At 41.1% G+C, this 20,786-nt stretch overlaps 1 protein-coding gene across 5 annotated transcripts in view; it reads left to right on the top strand.

Annotated features, from left to right (window-relative positions):
* Positions 1-20,786, top strand: part of LOC105687546 (tetraspanin-5) — a 69,936-nt gene that overhangs the window by 35,763 nt on the left and 13,387 nt on the right. For all 5 annotated transcript variants that reach the window (XM_048656806.1, XM_012403310.3, XM_048656805.1 and 2 more), the window contains one exon: positions 20,468-20,588. In XM_048656806.1, coding sequence (XP_048512763.1) covers positions 20,468-20,588 — 121 coding nt within the window. The remainder of the gene's footprint in view (positions 1-20,467; positions 20,589-20,786) is intronic.

A 20,786-nucleotide genomic window follows, 5' to 3' on the forward strand; every position in this document is an offset into this window, starting at 1 on the left:
GAGGAACTGTAAAGTTCAATTTTTTATTTTTAACGTTCACCGATGAATTCTATTTTTATAGTTTACGGCGTGAGAAATTGACGCGTCATTGCGTTGCTTTCCCATAAGCAAAAAAACCAAAAAAAGATCCGTAAATAAAAAAAAAAAAGGGCACCAACATCGCGACGAACTTGCAGCGAACGGCGGTAATGGGGGGAGCAGGAAAGCGGCATCATCTACCCCGTAGCATAAAATACCTATATACCCACCTAGCCACGTATAGTTATACAAACTCGTCGCGTCCAATCAGATTTCATCGCAATCAGCTCGTTGTGTATTTTTCAAATCAACTTACACAAATATGGGTCATAACGAGGTGTCCTGAGTGCCGCTTCTGCCAATCCACGCGCGAATAATTTTTACTGGCTGTACTACTATATCGTCTGGGTGATGAAACTCGAAAAGCAAGTGGAGGTATGGGGTCGTTTTTCCCGCGTCACAGCTGCTGCTGCTCCTGCTGCTATAGTGTCCGTATTGCGATGCAACGTGAATCGTATATGTCCTGTGAATTTTCCATTTCCTATTCATTCTTTCTTTTTTTTTTTTTTTTTTTTATTATTCAACTGTGAATTAAATCGAGAAACAATCGGCGTCGCGTGCAGTACATTTCTTTGATGTGTGCTCATAAAAAATCTGTAAAAGCAGAAAAAAAAAAAGACCTATTTTTATACCGCGTTCAATTTTTCATAAAGTTTGCACACATTTGATTCCCGTACCATTTTTCGGACGAATAAATTGGAAGGGGGGGTGGTAGCGCGAGTTCCGCGTGGAAAAGTGCTGAGCTTGCGATGATATTATCGCGCACCTAGAGCCACACCATCGACCATCGCCCGTCGCCCATGGGCTAACTTAATCTTCGGTACTTTATCTTCCTGCATGCACCGCCCCCCCCCCCCCCCCCCCCCTTCGTCTCCGACTCCCCCTCTAATTTCTACAGTTGCGGTGTAAGAATGCCAGCCGAGATCCCTTTATACCTTTCAAATTGTACCCTCATTGTCAGCGATGCTTTAGAATGTTAAGTCGGTTCTCCTAATCCGGGAAAATGTCTGTCTATCGATCGATATGGTGAATGCTCCGGTGAGTTGGATGGTTCGTTGGTTGGTTGGTTGGTTGGTTGGTATATGGCTCTGGGACTATCCGCCCTAACTCGATATTCTCGTTTCCATTTCGAACGTATCTATAACCGCATTCTCAATTCCATCAAAAATTTATTCCCTTCCATGACATAAGAGTAAAAATGAAAATAAAAAGGAAATAAATAAAAAAATATACATACATATATTTTACGCACGCACGTAAATTTTATTTTTTCTCTCACCTGTAGAAATATCGCGACATTCACGGAGTACAAATTGAGAATAAAGTTTTAGAATCCAATTTCGCATTTTTTTAGAGATACGATCTTCCAGCGGTGAGCAAAGCTTCCGATATTCGAAACAAATTTAATTCGAACAAAACTAATCTTAACGTTCTCAAAATTTTACTTAAATTTTTAAATAGAACGTTGTTAAGTTTTGCCACCCTTTGAACGTACGAAGAACCTATTTTCTCCTTCTCTATTTCAAGTGTAATTTCAAAGTACACGCGTTTACTCGTGTAAAGAAATGAGGAGGTACTACGACTCTCATCCCGTAGTAACAAGCCAAGTTTATTATCGAGCGAGCTAGTGAGTTGGGTGACACGAGATATAATAGAACCACCGAACATAATTATGAACTTTCGGAGTTGCATGTTGTATTATAGTTATTATCACAGTTAAACGAAACTTTCCTCGTTTGAAGAAACATTTTCAACACCCCCTGATGTTACCGTCAACTCACATTATACATACGTAATACAATACGCGTAGTACAGACAGGGTAACCCAACTACCGAACGCACCTGACGCATCGATCAGCGCTTGAAAAAGAAAAAAAAAAAGAAAAGAAAAAAAGAAAAAATGTTGATTAGAATCTTGGTCGTAATTAAAACGCAGGGTTAATTGCAGGTGCGTACGTGTTTGACATAGGTTGCGCGTACGATATGACGAGGAAACTCGTTACTCCGTATCTCGTTCCCCATTAATTTTCAGTTTTTCGTACATCTCTTTTATCGCGAGAAACCGAATAAGCAACGGTTATTTTTTAGCTGTTTAGAGTGCTCCCCGAGGGTTCGGTGGGAAACGAGCCCCTGGCCCTTTTCGTTATGAAGGTAATTTAGCAAAACACGAACGGCACAGTTTCCCAACCAACCGACCAACCCACCCAACAGTCCAACAACTACTCGTACCAAAATCCCAAACCTCGACCTCTGTCACGTCACCGTTTGCTGCGGCCGCTGCTTCTGCTCCACCTACACGTATACTTCTACTTCTCTTACACCGCTATCCGCCCACCCCACAGCTTGTTCGAAACAACGCTTATACACAAACCGACAAAGAGCTTTTTTCACGCAAACGATCCGCGCCTACGGAACACCCGGTTAACTCTCTACTTTCTGAAACCTCGCGCGTTCCACCGTCAACGCCCGATCAACGGGTATAAAAAAGAAACACCCTCGATAGAAAGGTTCATTTTTCCATCCTCGTTCATTTCCGATTACCGGCTCCTCGAGCCGAATCACTCCTCGACTGCACTTTTCTCTCTCTCTTCTCTATTCAGTGAATTATAAAATCCGATGCGAAAAATACCTCTCCGTCAATTGCCCTGTACCTATTGATTCCGGAGTTACGTACAACATATGTATGAAATTATTCATAGTACCCGGTATGTATATAACATTCTCCAGTCAAGGGTAAATTCACTATGTATATTCATCGCGCGCTTTGGTTCGGTGAGATGAAAAATACGTTTGTTGGTTACCGCCCGTTGCCAGCCGAAGGGAAGAGAAGTGAAGAATGAAATCGATGGTTCTTTGACCCAATTAAAAATCTATAGGCGGTATATACCTATACACGTAGGGTTTGCCGGCTTTCCGTCTTTTTTAAACAATGAAATTCCCCACGTGCACGGACGAACGTCCGCTGGGTTAAAAATAAATACGCCGATAAATAAATGAACGAATGAAGAAATAATTCAATGAAAAACGAGGAACGAAAGAAAATTAACAATATACGGTAAATACCTCATCGTGAATCAGGTTTTGTTCAGAGAAGAAGAAATAAAAACATTGAAGTCTATATTCGGACCGGTTCCTTTGTGGAAAATATTGTATTCGCGATAGTAAGTTGGGCATAATAATTCATATCCGAATCGAGGTTTTGAATTTTCGGATAACGATACACCCGTACATAAAGTCCATTATGTATCCATCCATAGTTTTGGTGGTCGTAAGTTAGGACTTGGTTTAAATGAGTGTATACGTATACCAGGTACAGGTATGGGTGGACCGTTCCTTTGCTTATCTATAATGCAATCCGGGCGCGGCAGACAATGCGAACTAGAGATCGGAATTGTTCCCTAGAAACTCCTTGTTCTCCTGCCCCCCTTCGTCCGCAAACTTCTCCGTCCCCTGCGCCCGTTGTATAACTATCGAGCTCGTTTTCTGGATTCCTAAACATTCTTGCCAAGCGATTGAATTAAAATACCTCTGACGGAAGTTCGTTCGCCGATTGAAATCACCGCCGATAGTAAAATCGAAGCTTATCACGATTATCCGGAGAAATGTTTGGTGTTTGTTTTTCTTTTTTTTTTTCTAAATTGCATAAATCTACGAGTCGCGCGGGACAAAGAAAGCGGAGGAAAGCGAATAAATACGATCGAACGATCGAAGCACCCCGCGTCCGACGTATGCGCTGTAAAATTACATTATACGCGGTTGAAATGAGAAAATTTTGTACGGATATTGCGACGAGGCGAGGGAAGGGGTTGTTTCGAGTCGGGTCATGGCGCGGTAGGGAAAAAAGTAGAGTAGCGGAGCTCAGCCACCAGTCAGCCGCGCGGCTCGGAATAGATGCAATGACGAACGCCTTCAGGTGGAACTCAATCAAGACAATGTGGTCGTGGGCTCGTGGCGAGGCGGGTAAATAGGTGGATAACCCGACCCCCTCCTACCGTCCTATTCCTCCAGTTTCCTCGTCCCTCGCCACTTTCCTTCCTTTTCTCCCTGCGACCACCCTGGGGAAATTACCCACTCCGACAAGTCGATGCCAATTTGCACCACCGCCGATGACTAACGTTCGAAAGCCATCGCTCCTATCCGCCTCCTCTTATTCGTTTCTCTTGTCGGACTATCCTCTCTCATCTCTCCTCTCCCAGATCTTGGTTTATTGCCAGCTCGTTCTCTGTCATTCCGATCCCCCTCTATGTACGAAGATTTGTATGTGTACGGAGTGGTACGTGCGTATACGTACACTTCGTCGATATTCCATCTCGCTTTTTTTCTTTGGCTGACAATGAGGTAAAAATACATTATACGTATCGTTCGTTACGTCGAACGCTTCTCTTCCTTGTGTTACACTTATAAATATCATTCGAGAAATTGTCGATTTCATATGATACGTATATTTTGAGAATAACGAATACGATTCACGGTTAAAGTGTGAAAATTTATTTCTGTTTAACCTTCACACACCTCCCAATTATTGGAGAATTTTTGACAACGTGGTCCGATCGATTTACAACGTGAATGCGGGGTTGTGTCGAGAGTTTTTTTAGTTTTTTTTTTTTTTTTTCTTCCGATTTTTTACCGAAATGATTCATTTATGGAATTCGACGATTCGTTGAAGTTCGAACGGAATTTCTTCTAGGGCGGGTGTGTATTTTCGGTTTTATGGAAAATGAAAAACAAAAAAAGAAAACCGAAAAAATAACAACTTAGAACTGGATTGAGGAGGGATTTCAAATTCCTTTAACAGAACCTGCAGGAAACTACATCTCGCACGGAGCAGTTTACCCGAATAGGTTTTCACAAATCTTCTTCTACCGAATCCAATTTAACACACCGGTACGTGAGCGGAAATACTTTTAATACAGAAACTCGGCCGGCTATCTAGTCGTATAACTACATATGGGCCATTCCACGTCAGACGGGCCACTTTTTCCGGAATATTTTCAAACGTCTTCGACGTCGATTTCATTGATAGATCAAGTTAACTTATGAATTTGGATTCCTGAGGTCAAAATACATCAGAATAGCGTATGAAATGAAATATTTTTTGGGCCCAAAATCGATAAAATTTTAAAGGGTACCCCTTTGAATTTTTTCAAATTTTGGCCAAAAATTTTGATTTTTAAAAATTGATCGTATGGCACTTTTATTACGTATTTTAACCTTAGGAATCCGAATCTGAAAGAAAAATTGATCCATCTCTAAAATTCACCGAGTTATCGCCAATTTTCAGCTTTTTGGGGTCAGAAATAAAAAATTGATTTTTTAGTCTATCTCAATGTAATTTGAGCTCAGGAATCCGAATCCGAAAGGAAAATTGATCTATCTTCAAAAATTACCGAGTTATTGCCGAATTATCGCATTTTTTGGCATAAATCCGAGGATATCTCGAAGGGAAAAAATCGCAGCTCAATTTGGACAACGGATTCGTGTTCCTGAGGCCAAAATACATAAGAAAAGTGCCATACGATCGATTTTGAAAAATAAAAATTTTTGGTCAAAATTTGAAAAAATCGTAAGGGGTACCCTTTGGAAAAATCTCAAATTTTGGCCAAAAATTTTTATTTTTTAAAATTGATCGTATGGCACTTTTCTTATGTATTTTGACCTCAGGAACACGAATCCGTTGTCCAAATTGAGCTAGGAATTTTTCTCTTCGCGATATCCTAATTTTTTTCACTTTTCTGAGCAATGAATCGGCGATGACTCGATCAATTTTGTCAGACTCCTCGAGACGTCGAAGGAATTTCATCAAGTTGAAAAAATGTGTCGAGTGTTCAGAAATTCAACACCTGATTAGCTGAGAATTTGAATAAAACTTCCGAAATGCCGTTCGTCGCTGCGATTCGTTATTCCCCCGTTATTCGATCGCGGTTAATTTTCCCGAATGTCCAAGCTCCGTGCCACGGGGTGGGTGAAGTTAAAATTGAATACGAAACATATAAAAGTTCCAATTTCCTGCGAGGGTGGGGTATTTTTGCGAAAAGTTTTTCCCCCTCACTCTCCGGTATAATTCCGGTATACGAATTTCGCTGTATATATTGATTGACTACATGAGAGAAAAATTGAACACATTAATCGCGCCAAACATCAAGTAATAAAAAATTCGCGGTATGAGATTCCGTGTACTTGAAATGTAATAAATTCTTTAGGAAAAAAAAAAAAAAAAAAAAACACAGCTTTAAAAAGAGGTATTTCCACTTCAACATGTACGACATGTACGGTTCGATATACATGATATAAAAGACGCGTGTGACGTCAGGAATACCGCAACCCTCTACCCAGAAGTCTTAAGGGAACACCGCGCCCCCGACTCAACCCTCGTTATAAAAGTTTACTTTTTATAAAGACCACCGAGGGACCGAAAACTTTTCAAAGCGGCGTCTTTATGTCTAAATATGTTCCTAATGGTGCACCTCCTCTCAACTCCCACCCCCAATTCTACCTCTTTCCTTTTTCCCTCCTCCCCCCGCCCCGCCGCCCTCCGCGACCTCAATCAGTTTTCTTCAACACCCAAACGAACGATGAGTTTTATATTCAACAGCAGGCTTAACGATCGTAGAAAAACCTTATAAATTTCATCAAACTCACGAATATATAACATGGGAGATAAAAATTATAAAAATTATTCCTTCCCTTCTTTCCAATTTTCGCGAATATATTTTTCCAATGATTCAATCATTTTCTCCTCCCTTTTCTGTTCCAGGTGAGCTTTTATACTCGGCATCGTGCAATAGAGCAAGGGAAAAAAGGAGTATAATTTTTTCACACCATACACACAGCGTATCTGATCGAAAATTGAATCGTATTATAAAAGTAAAGGTTTAGCATAATCTTCGGGAGTTTTGCGGTACCTCGAAAAAATGAAAGATCAAACTGAAAGTAAAAAAACAAAAAGAAAAATGGCAGAAACAAAGCATACCTCTCCTAGCAGGAATAAAAAAACGTGGAAGAAGGAATAAAAAAGAGAAAAAGGTTACGTTTTTTGGTAACGTGAAAAGCTCCTGGCAAGGAGTTCACGTAATACGAGAATATGTATGCGCTTTCTATATTAGCTCTACGACCCATCGTGCCGAGCAGCAGCCCTTTTGGCACACGTCTTGAATAAGAATATCCTTCAGACGATTTTGTTGAAAGTTTCAGAACCTTGAGCGTGGATATAGTACAGTAGGTAAGAGCAAGGTTTCCTCTTCGGTCTTGTTTTCTACCTGCTGTACGGTATAAATATAACGCGCATCCACTCAACGCGAAATGATACGTAACTTGCAAAAAAGCTCTTTCGAACCTCGAGTCAACGAATGATTCGCCTGCGTATTTTCCATCTCTCGGGTTTCTCGGGGATCGGTTTCGACGCGAACGCGTATCTTGTGTCTTCATTTTCAATGAAACGAATGAAAAAAAAAAAAAAACGATCAAAAATAAATCACACCAGTCGTAGGTATCGGATAACAAAATAACGGGACTCGGTGCGGGCTGATTTATTCAAAGGCTGAAATTTCATCGGAGAAAATGACGAGCGGCTCGTGGACTTGTCGATATAATTAACACCGTTGGATAAAAGCTAATGAGTTTTGAGAAAAAAAAGCCGGCAATGGGGTGGGCGGTTAAGAACTTGGGGAAAAATTTAGAACGCGCTTCTGATAACTCGTACCTCCGTAGCAGGGACGAACATTTTATAACGCCGCAGGCGGTGAGTAACGAAGTGTAAAGAGACGGGAGAAATAAGAGAAAACCGAACGGCTGAAGAAACTAGTGAAAACCGTGAAATTTTCCGAAATTCTTTCGGCGTTTTGTGGGTTACGACGTTTCATTGGATCGAATTTATTTTTCTCCTCGTCTTCTCACTACATATATATCTGAGAACGACGAGTCGTATGGTAGAAATTTTTTTAAACTCGACATTGCGCTCGACGCGATTTTCGCTTCTTCTCAGCCAATCGGTAGATATTTTCCGATTACTCGACGGTCGTAATCCACCTGCATGTTTACTCACGGAAATCAACAGGTGAAGGAAAACTTGTCAGAGCGGAATGTGTAGTCGAACGATCGTGAGAGCGTTATTAATAGACGAGGAGAGGATAAAATAGAATCGCAGAAATTGGCAGACTGATTACACCGGTACCATCTGGTACGTTATTGGAATGGAAAGATTGGTACAATTGTGTCGAGAGAATAATTTCGTTACAGTTGGAAAATAGGTCAGAAATCGTACCCGTCCGTCGATCAATTGATTGTCTCTTGCCCGAATCTTCGGTCGTGTGTTTAATTATGTAATGCACGTACGTAGAATACATACGTGTCGTTTAACGGAAATCAGGTCTTCGCGCTATGAACCAGTTGTGCCTGGAATCGATCGGAAAATGGAACAGCGGAATGCCATTTGGAGAATGCGGTTTCCCCGGGGTTTGAAAAGTACCTCTTCACATTGTGGCCGGCTTTAACTTTCTCCCGCAACCCTTTTTTCCTTCCCCCTCCCCCCTACCGACCGAGGGGGATCATTGAATCTTGTTGACACGTATTTCCACGTGCCCCTCTTCAACCGTCACACGACCTTTATTGTTCGCATAATATGTGATTTTGAAAGGGGGTGAAAAGGCACCCGATACGGTACGTGAACGATGAAAAAAATGTGTGCGTAAAAATTTAACAATCAAATAATAATAAGCGAAACCGTCGAATCGAACTTTCTTTAGAAATGTCAGTGAAACGAATTAATTGCGTTCGTTCTGCGTGTTTCCAATGATTATCTCGCGATCGGTCGCACGTTTCGCGTTCCGTACAAGCGAGAGTATATCCGGAGACACTTGGTTCGATATATCTACTGTAAATACATGTCTCTCAAAGTGTTTCAGGCACCGTTTAAATTCTTATCGAAGACTTTGAAGTTTCAATACGCGCATTGCAGTGGCTGCTCAGACTTCAATCGCGTATACGTAGATCCATGAATAGTCTTTGAGTTCTATTCGAGATCCGACAGTCTGTTTTCCGCGGAGTTCCATGTCCTCGACAATACCGAGGGGACCGTATAGAATTTTCTTTTTCCAATGTCTTTATATTTCACCAATACATTTCTCGCGTATCGCATACCTTTCGAGTCTTTGTCTCAGAACACACGTCTTATTTCACAGAAAAATACGTCCGAGAACAGAGAATACCCTTCGTGAAACAGCGTAGGAAAATTTCGAATGTTGATTAAAAACTCGATCAACAGTTTTTGTTTTTTTGGTCTCTGAATAACCTCACAACGATCACAAGTTCCGGGTTAAACTAGCAACTCGGTGAATTCAAATCCGGCAATTCCTCGTCGCGAAAAAGAGAAGGGGGAAAAGGAAGGGAAGAAAAGAAGAAATGTACAGAGAAAAATAAAAAAAACAAATAAGATTACCTGAGGTTTACCGGAGTTAAATTTTTTCTTTATACATTCGAGATCCTGCTAAAAGCTTCCAGGCATCAGGTGGATGACTCGATTATGACAGAACCTTTTAAAACTTTGCAGAACTCCGTTAAAATTGAATAATAATGTTTTCTCCAGTAAATGCAGCTGATGCTTATCTCTTAAATGGTATTTTTTTTTTTGCTCATTCCGATGCAAATCGATGCAGCCGCGGTGAATCGATCGGAAAGAAAAAAGGAGAGCAGGAAATTGTAGATCCTGAAAGCATAAAGTGGATCTCTTAGCTCTCCTGAACCGTTAATTTTCTATCGTTTGTCGTTTTCTCGATTCGATTTTCAAAAAGCTCCACCATATCTGGTTTTTCGATAAATTTATGCAGTAATTTGCAACTGTCATCAGTGGTATGGACGACGTGTGTGTGATGCGATTAAGTAATTGGAGCAAAACTTTAAGCTCGACAAGCTGTCTCCGAGAAGATGAAGATGAAGAAGGAGAAGCGGGTGCAGCTGCAGCGCGGCAGTAAGTAAACTCCATCCAGCCTGTTGCTCGGATGTTGCTTTTCCTCGGAGTTAAGGTGTTGCAGCTGCTCGCAAGAAAGGACTAATCTAATGCAGTGAGATTCCGAAGCTACTCCCACCCTCTCCTTTAATTTAAACCCGAACATTTCCCCTTTACACGAACGATAAGATTCCCTCCCATAACAAGTTCCCCCTCGGCCCGCCTCGGGGACTTGGCAACGCCCGACGTAGTTTAGACTTCGTTTCTAACTCCACCTACTTTTACACTAGTCGGTATTAAAAGCTTTCAAAGTGTCCCGGTTACATTGCGAAACGCGTCAGAACTCTCAAAACTTCTCCCCGATTCCATACTTGCAAACAAAATACGTAATTCACTCTCACCGTTTTATCGCTATATACCTCAGCAATTTCGTACCAACGCCCCTGTCTCTCGCTGTCAAATGAGCCAGAGTCTCCCTTCGCTAATCCGACACTCCCGCGCGACGCGACGCCGCTAACGCAAGTAGTAAGACTCGCCCGCGTCTCCGGCACCGAGTAGTAGTAGAGGCAGCGCACCGGTCAGACGGCACCGCGATTCTCGCTCCGAAAAATTTTCAGATAAAAATATGTTCACCGTTCGGTACCAGTCGAATATATTTTCTACGAGTTACGGTGCAGTTTTATTTTATCTGTATCGGTAGAAATGAATGTCTTTCTTTTTGTTTTTTTTTTTTTTATGTCTTTTTTCGTTTTCTCGGTCTCATACACCTGGATCGATTGGATTCCGAGCTTTTCACGATGGGTTTTCATGGTGTGGAGAAACAGAAATGAAAGAAGGGGGGTGTCTCATAGTTCCTAGCGAAGCACGTGTAACAAGACGAATACGCGGAAAGTAGTAACTGAAAATGTTCCATTTTTCCTCGTCTCGTAACTCGAATTCCATACATCATTGTCTAGCGCAAGTTGTACTGGAAAGAAAACTTGCACCGCGATCAGTCAACGGCTCTTGCGGGCAAAAGTAGTATTGAGAACGTGATGCAGAAGCGCATCTGATACACGTCCTATTCTACTATGTAAATTCGCCATCGATCTCGTAAGTTTTAAAAAAGCGTATTCGCTCAACTGAGACGGATGGATTTTTCATTCGACATTCTCGCATGCCGCGAAGGATGATTTTTCCGCCGCGACTTTGTTTCTTTCGTTTTTTTTTCGAGACGACGCTCGGTGACTTCGGAAAGCGAAGAAAGCACGAGATCCCTTTCGCCCTCGCGCACACGGAACACATGAAATGGTTTCTGTTTGCGGAACAATCGAAAAGTTTGGTAAAGCCTGCTGAGTCAAAGCCGAAACGTTCACCCGGTGAAATAGGAAGGGATTTTTCCTCTCCTTTTCCCTCTCTATACCCACCGCTGCAGTTTGGAAATATTTGTCTAAACTTGTAGTATTAACGACTTGTATAACTTTCCCTATGTTCTACGACACCGAAACTCTCGCAGTTAAGGAAATATGATTTACGACACCGAGGGAGATGGTCCGTGTTGCAAAGTTACCAGTTTCTCACAATTCTTGCACATCTCTCTTTCTCTATCCGTTCTTTTTTTACCTTCTATAAATTTTTTTTTTCCACCCTTCCCAACGAATGACCACCTTTACCCTTTGTCCTCTCGTTGTACCTTGCGAAGATTTTTAAAAACCAGGTTTTTAAATGGTCAAAGTTTTCGTTCAGCAAACTTCTGTTGCAACTGATCGCGACGTATAACGCGATTGCGGATCAAATTGGATCGCGGCGCGAGCACATATCGTATTTGACGTAGGTACTCTTGTTGGTGTGTTTTTGATATGACACGTGTTGAAGAAATATACGTACACGACTATATCCCATTGATGGCGATACGAGCTCTTAAGAGAAATGGAGGACGTCCGAACGTATCGAAAAGGGCATTGAGATCCGAATCACGTTCCTTCGATCAAAATTCGATACAGCGAGTGAAGAAAAAACGGAAATATTGAAAATAAATACAGAGGAAGAAAAAGTTTACCGAATTTATACAATTTTCAAAATTAATTCGGTCCCAAATTATTTCGTCAGAGGATGCCGTATGATCTAGAATTAATAATTTTCAAGCTTTTGGTAACAAAAAGCCAAGTTCATGCTCTACTAAGTTTGATTTAAAAAAAAATAAAATAAAACAAAAAGGAAAAGGGAGAGAGCAAAAAGAATTCTATTCGCGTGGCTATTGATTCGCGGGAAATGGATGTGAGGAGTTGATGAAATCAAGTGAATATGATTCCAACTATTGATCGGAAAGGAAGTGATTTCCGATGCGTGTATTCGAACCGCTTGTACGTACGCGCGTTTACGTGTAATGTAGGTATGCGCTACACATCTCATCGCTCAATGTGCATTGTACGTACGCACGTACATAGGTATCTACGCAATGAATATGCATTACAGCTGATTACACGAGAGGATTTCGCAAACGATAACCGCAAATACCGGAGAGGGTCAGAAATTCCCTATGGTCTAGAATCACAGCCTGATCCGATGGTAGCTCACAGAAGTTATTCGAACTAATTAGGACGGCAACGGAAACCTAATTAAGTGATAACACGCGCGATGCGATAAAAACCGACAAAATTTCAAATCGCAATGCAGATTAAATGCACGATCGACCGACTCCGTTCAAGGATCTGAAATGATCTCTAAAGGTCTTCGCGAATCGGATATGGCGTTGTGAAAAATCAGGAAATTTGGTTCAGTTATAACGAGTAGATTTATGGGGCTTTTCTCTGATTTTAAAATATCATCGATCACAACATCGCTGACATATGGAATGCTCTGGGTACGTACGGATACGCAGGTTCCGAGCTTTTACTTTTCCGTTTGTTCATCGCCCCGCCTGCGGTGTGACGCGCGTCGTTCGTTGCGGAAACTGTGACAGTATCGATATTTAGTAGACCACGAATCAATTCTAATCTCGTAGTAAACGGAGATAGATGAGTTTGTCGGCAGCCGCGTATGATTGGTTGCCTTCAGAAATTTCACGCGTATTCGCGAGAGCTTTGACGGATGTGAGGCACATCTGGTTTTTATCTTTCTCTTTATTATTGCAAAGTCATTTTTTTTTTCCCTCCCCCCCCAGCTAACGTCAGCCCAACCGTAGGAGGATCGAAACGTTTTTACTCTACGTTTCTCCGGTTCATTTTGTCGTATTTGAAAATAAAGACAGCTGCCGCGGGATTTTGGGGTTCCGCGTTGATCAAGTCCGGGGTCACGTAGGCAATAAACCGTCCAACGTCGGGTCAACAGCTATAACAACCGACGGAGAATCATGGGGGAGATGACGTGTGTTAATAAAGCTCTAATTGGCTGTTAATAAAAAAGACGAGAATAGAAATGCGGAAATAAGCTTTTCCTTTATACCTCAGTCGTGTGATTTTAGGGATTGGCCATCAACTCGACGAAACAAAAGGCAATTTTCGAGCAATCCCTACGTTTTGAAAAACCCTATCGATTGCACCATATATTTTTTTTTTTTTTTTTTTTTTTCAACGAGAACCGAAATGCCAGGTGAAAGCGAAAATTTGCAAAAAGGTTTTCGAGAGAGAAACTTATAATTTTCGGCCACGGTGAATATTTTGCACTGGAATAATTTCGACGCTCAAAGTTACCCACCTCCTCCACGGTGTTATACAAGTAGAGTATACCAGACTACGTTGTAGAATACATACAACCATTTTAGTCTTAAAATCTTTTCACGCAATAAAAGTGCGGAAAGCTTCTGTAAACTTTTATGAATAACTTATAAAGTAGAATTGTAGGTACTAGCAAGTTTACCCATATAGACACACCTACGTACAAAAGCGGATGCTAAGAGATTAAATTTTATGAGAACGTGCAGAGGTAGGTGATGCGAGTAATTTAACAGTGTTTCTACACTCAAGAATTCATAGAATATGAATTTATTTACTCACTTCTACTGTCTAGGGAGTTACCGATCCGAACCCCGAGCAAAAGCACCGCCCCCGCGTGACCCTTTCGAGTAAGCCCGATGACTTTCTCCTTTTCTTTCCCTCTTTTTCCCTCTCAATCCTGTTTTATCACCTGTGAACGATGATTTCACTCGAAAAATGAAAGAGAAGAAAAAAAAAGGCGACAGTTCCAACAGATTTTCAGCGGAATTACGCGATCAAACGATCGACGAATCCTCGATCGAGCTTTATCCTACCATCGCGTACATGCAACCGACGTGTGACTCGTGTCGGACAGTTTGACGTACATTCATTCGCACGTACAGGTGTATAACTACGACGTACGGAAGGTGCAACAAAGCTGTCTATTTGGGGGGGGTATAAATCGAGGTACATGTACAGAATTTGAAACGTTGCCAATACCGCATTACCTACCGACCGTACGCAGCGGACACGTGTGCCACGAGGATTCGAAGAGGGCAAAATGTCAGCTTTTCATCCTAAAAGCTTTTTGTAATAACCGATGAATTACCGATGTGTTTTTAACGTTGGTCGATCCACCACCGGCCAATGATTCGACGGATCGCTCGCACTCTTTGCGTGGAATAACCGTGATAATAAAGCTCGCGAAAAAAAAAATTCATACGGAGCAGAGACCGACTCGGAAAACTTTATTCGATAGCCGGGGGTTTTTTCCTCGAGCGTCCGGTTAAAGGAAAATTGTGAAGAGAAAAAACGACTTAATTATACCCCGCGATCGTATTTGTCCCGGTTTTTCTTTCTTTCTTTTCATTATTTTTCTAATATTTATTCAACGTTACACGTTTCGTTTCACAGCAGAGTAAAAGTAAATTGGTACGGTCGAGATAGGTACTTGGCGGCTACAGCTACCTTGTTCAAATAATTAGGAATGCTTTGATTAGACATTCTATTTGGAAAATACCGGGACCAACCCTTGAATTTTCAAGTTGAATTTTCAGACTTCAAAGTGCGTGAAAAATTGAAAATTGTCCGACGATTTTGTTACCCTCTTTTCTTTACGTCGTCTCAATTTTCTTGCGATTTGTTCGTCCATTTTTTTTACATTTCTTTTTTCTTTTTTTTTTTTGTTTCTCGCAACTCGGTTGATTGGACCGATAATTGACCGGACCGTACCGATGATTTGTATCTGTATGTGTACGTACACAGAACGCGGATATACCTCGACGTGCGACTACTTTATATTCGGTATTTTTAACACAAGAAAATAAATTATTTATCGATAAAAGTCTGTACCGCCCGACGCTCGACGGAAGTAGCTTTTTTGATGCCGATTCAGATTCGCGAAACTCGAGAGAGTATCGAGGAAATTTTTTTTTTTTTTTTTTTTTTCAACAAATTATTCACAGTCTGAATTACTTCATTTAAATCGAAGCCGTACGTGACAATTAGGCTGACATTAAATATTTTGGTGTTGATTGGAGCAACGACAAGAAGTTTCTAGTTTCTAGCCGAGGGCCGTGGGGAGAAATCGTAAGTAATCAACGGAAGATCCATTTATTCGATTGGGTATATCGATTGAATCGGTGAAGTGCCAAGTTTTCTTCCAAGTAATAGGTACTCGATGCGTAATTTCTATATCTGTACAGTCCGACTCTAGATGCTCCAGAGTTTCGCGTCTCAATTGGTCTGGCCATCGTCATTCGAATCTTTCAGACCCAGTCGTTTTTAGCTGCCGAAATTCGGCAGCAGATTTCTGTCGAGATCCTGGATGCTTTTTCTAATTTTTTAATGCCGCACAATTAACGGAAATTGAGATCGCACCTCATTTGTGCCTCGAGACTCTAACGTATCCGCGGATAAGAACTTCGCAAGTGATCGGCGAAGCGTTTTTCTGCTAATTTTCTATTCCGACCACGTAAATAAGTCGTAACTCTCAAGTAGATGAGACGAAGACCGTTTAACGGACGACCGGTGAAAGACGCTCTTCCATCTTGCAGCTCTTTTATCGGTCGAAAGACGTAAAACCACGACGAGCTTAACTATTCCTCGCGGTTCTCGAGATCGTTGTCTCTTTGTATTTAGTCTGCAGACGATTTCTCACCTCTCCTCTAACCCCGCAGGGTGAGATCTGCGATACCGGAGAGGGAGAAAATTTTTGGAGAAACTAATATCTTTTTTGATTCGTCAAATTTTTCATCGCACTTCCTTTCTTTTTTTCCTTACTTGTTTTTCTCTCAACATCAATGCACTGGGTAAGGTGGTGGAGTAGGTAGGTATGTGCCGTCTGGTCTCATTGCCTCTCGACGGTTTCCAACTTTGTTTGAGTTTAATTGAGCTTGAAAGTTTCCGACTTGTTGACTCTCTCTCTCTCTCTCTCGTTCTCTATCTTTCTCTGAATCTGTTTCTTTTTTTTTCTCTCTCGCTTTTGTTATCTTCGTTTTTCTCCAGGTTTACCGCTTGGACTGTGGCTTGGACGGATTTTTCTAGTTCGTATATCTCGGTTTTTCTTCCATTTTTTCACGGTCTCCATCCCGCTCGGTTTGAATTACACGAAAACTATTTCACCTTGGCGTAATTTTTCCGCCGAGGCAACCAAGGTGATTTAAAATGAATTTGATTTTTACAACGTTTACATCACTTGGCCATCAGACACCGGGGTGTACGAAATCAGCTTCTCGGTATCGCGTGCGATACTCGAAGCTGAAAACTTGTTGCACGTAATTCCGGCGGCGAGTTTGTAATTTCCTCGTATATAATTGCACGCTAATTTGAAGTTACACGTGCAGGTGTTTCCATTCTACCTGTATTTCTATCACTTGCGTTCGTATTTTTCCTTTTGTTTCGAATTCTCCCAACTCCTCGCAATTTTTTTCCCCGACAATTTTTCAATGCCCCGAAATTATCGACGGAAGAAAAGTTTCCCCCCGACGCGTTTCGACACAAAGGGTTCTCGAGCGCGATCGCGGGATTAACGTTGCAGGGCGTTCCGAATTCCGTGGCTCTCGAGCTTAAAACGTATCAATTAAAAAGCTCGTCGCGTCGTTTCGATGCGGCTGATCGCTTCGCTTTATACCGACGAAATATTCGCAGCAGCAGCAGCTCAACGTCTGCGCCGCGGGTTAGGTTGGTATAGAATTAACGGAAATAAATCGGATTTCATCCCCCTGTGGCGGATGGTTGAACTTGGGGATACCCGTATGGAATAAATTAATACCGAATAAATGAAGCTGAAGAATATTTTTCCGATTTTATTATAATTTCTTCCTTTTTTTTTTGTTTTTTTTTTTTTTTCATTCCCAATCTTATTTCACTTCGAGCACCCTCGACGATTCCATTCGGTTTACACGGACGCGAAGCTGATGCCGGTATATCGGTGAAAAAGCATTTTTGAGATTTTTTTTTTTTCTCTCGATTTGTAATGCAGATAGATTTTACTCATTCTTCATTCGTTTGCCGAATATTATCGCGTATCCTGTGTTACGTTCACCGCGATACGCCGATGTAGCGGTGAAACAATTTCGCCAAATAAAGCCAGTTGAATAAAGTTTATCGCAGCAATAATCGCTTTACCCTAGATTGTTCGTAATTGATGTAATTAACAATACCGCTAACTACCCGACGTGCTTAGATTATATTCAGCGTATCGCTATGACCTGTAATACGTAATACGTTCGCCTCAACTTCGATGTTTTGTCCGTCCCGAAGAACCTAAAAATCGTCTAATTGAAAAAGAAAAAGAGACGTCTCAACGTAACTGGAACAATAAGCCTCGGAAAGTGGTATTACGATATTCAAAGAGAATTTTATTTTTCGTTACTCTTTTTCCCAAGAGATTTGCATAATTTGAGAAGATTAGGGGGGAACAAATGAGATCGCGAGACACACCCTACTTCGAAACTCCTTTTTGCAATTTCATTTTTAAACGTTATAGAAATATTTGTAATCTTTTGAAATATTTCCTACCGATTCTCGCTGAATTCCATCCGCACGTAATTTTTAAATTGAATAAAAAGGATTATACAATTACCGTCGAAACATCAGAACAAGTATACTGTTATCAATCGAGAATATATCGTCGGAGTTATTTCGTGTGCGTTTATACGTATGCACAACTTTTCCTAAAAAATAAGTTCACGCAAACTTTTAATCATCTGAAATTTGGAATGTAAACCGAGCTGCTGGCGTTACGGAAACCCGTAAGAGATTTAATTGAGTTCGAAGTAGAGGTCAAGCTATAGATGCAATGTTCTGAAATGAGCTTTTGCCGGAATTTCGTGAACTCCCAGGTACATTCAAATTCAATTCATTAGACGAATCGTACACTCGACAACGAATATTTCGTACGCATATGTGAGTTTATGCATATACATGCAAATTCAGTGCACGTGATTTACCACGATTGCGAAGAGCAAATGTTATACGTTAAACGTCGACCTTTCGTAACTGATTCGTCGCCGAAATGTCTTGGACGTTAGAAAAAAAAAAAAAATGCGGATCATTTTTTGGTCCATTCATTCTCTTTCTATATTTCCTTCTCATCCGCGAGAACGGAGGCAAGATTTTTTCTCCCTTTTCGATATTATCATTCCAACGCCCAGCGAATTTGGAATATATTTTCGTTATCCCACGCCGTATACGAGGATGGGTATTACGCGAGTGCGAGTCTCCATCTAAATACGGAGATACGAAAACGAAAAAATGACAAAAAAAAAAGGAATCAAAAAAGTCGCGTTCGGATCAGAGCGACGAAAAAGATAAAGTGAAAATTGTGAAGTTGCGCGAGAAGAGAAAACCGTGATGAAAATGAGATCGCGATATGCACTCGTCGTCGATCAGCGAGGATCAGTCGGCGGATATTGAAAGAAAAAAAAAGAAAAAAAAAGGATCATCGCTCGCGAATCTATTTATTCGTGCACATAATTTGTACGGGACACGTAAAAATACGAGCTCATAAACCAATCAAGCTCGGATCTTCGTGCACGTAGTTTCCATACCTACATCTGATTACGAAAGCGCTCGACGATTAAAATTTTACAACTAAGCGCCGATAGAATGTAGTTCGGTCGTTCGCAGGGGCGGACGATGAAACCACCTCGCACGAGGTCGGCGTTAACGACGAGGAATTTTATTATACATCCAGCCTCCGATTTCGTTATTAGATTAATTTTTTATACGAAACGATGTTACGGCACCCCGTGCATGTAGCGCGTATCATAGGTATGTAACGTAACGATTGCGTTGCTCGCTGGTTTTCACGAAGGATATACGTTTCGCTTTCATGTATACATACATATTCCATATTTTCATCGGTGAATTTAATTAGAATTTTAAAGTCTCGTCCGAAGAGCATTCAATTTCTGTTTCTCCTTTTTCTCATTCTGTTTCGTTCTTTTTTTTTTCTTTCTTTCTTTTTTTGGTTATAAATTAATTTTTCCGCAATTTGATCATTTCCCCATATTCCATAGCTTTTGAAAGAGAATTAGGTGCTTCGATATTCATAGTTATTTTCAGTTGTTCGTTTCGTCAACGAAACGCGCTTCACGTTGAATCGTATCGCGTTGCGGACGGTGGAGAAATTCGTTTTCATGGGATATTAAAGAGAGTTAAAAATTGGGTACGATATTGAAAACCGAGTTACGAAATGGCGATACTTGAATTATTTTGTACGAAGAATTTCATTGCGATCTGGAAATCGTATCGAAATTCTTCAAAATGCAAAATATTTGGAAATAATTTTTGAATAAACTAATTCACCCGGGTGCGAAGTGCCTACAGATGATGCAGGCGAAGCAGCTAGCGTTCGAAATGCAAAAAACTGCAGTTTATTTTCGATCCAACATTCACGGAATTGAATGTAATGTAATACCTGTTTTTCGTCCAACAGACACGCCGTTTGATGACGGGGTGGATACCAGGAGTTCGATAACTGTGTTTTCCCATTTTTGTTCTTCAGTAGATTAATCGAGTTCCATTTCGGTCCAACACTAGGAAAATGAATGGAAAGAGGAACAAACGCAAGTGCTATATACGACTAATTCAAAGTGTAATGACGAACAGATGAAACGAACGTGGATTTTCGAGAGTAAAAAATATTCCAGCAATTGTTACAGAACATTCGAATCCAATTACAAACGAATATTGTTGTCGTAATTTAATTAAATAAGCATCATTTTCATACCTGCCGTACGTGTACAGTTGGTAATCATCATCGAAATTCGTAGTCAATTACAGCGTGTAATTGAATAATATCACGTACGGCTGATCTTCAGGATCGTTACACGCGTACATACCTCATTATCTGGAATTAATTGTCCCTGCGATGCTCGCTGAAACGCGTTTCGATTCCCACGGAATCGAGTTCACGAGTACTCGTAAGCGAAAACCGATCGTTTCTTAACGATCGAATTCGCAGAGCCTTAAGTCCGACAACGAGAGAAAAAAGAAGTAGGTATTCGAATTACCTGATCAAATATTCAAATTTTATTTACCATTACAGTTGCTGGGTCTGGGCATCATGGCGGTCGGAGTTTGGGCCTGGACGGAGAAAGACACTTTCAACAATCTGTCACGACTGACCAACGTGGCGTTGGATCCGGCGTTCATCTTGATTTTGATCGGTGAGTACCGAGGAACGTCCTTCCTTCCACCTGTTTCATCGCTCAAGTTTTCCACGGGTTATTACCCGCTGCAAGAAGTTGTTATCCGTGGTTCATCGAACAGAAATGAATGAACAATTGCATCCTCTTCGTCGTCGTAGTCGTCGGATGTTTTCCTTCAATTTAGCAACATTCGTACGACCGGTATATTACACGTTT

Source organism: Athalia rosae, chromosome 6, assembly GCF_917208135.1.
Source record: "Athalia rosae chromosome 6, iyAthRosa1.1, whole genome shotgun sequence".
NCBI lineage: Eukaryota > Metazoa > Arthropoda > Insecta > Hymenoptera > Athaliidae > Athalia > Athalia rosae.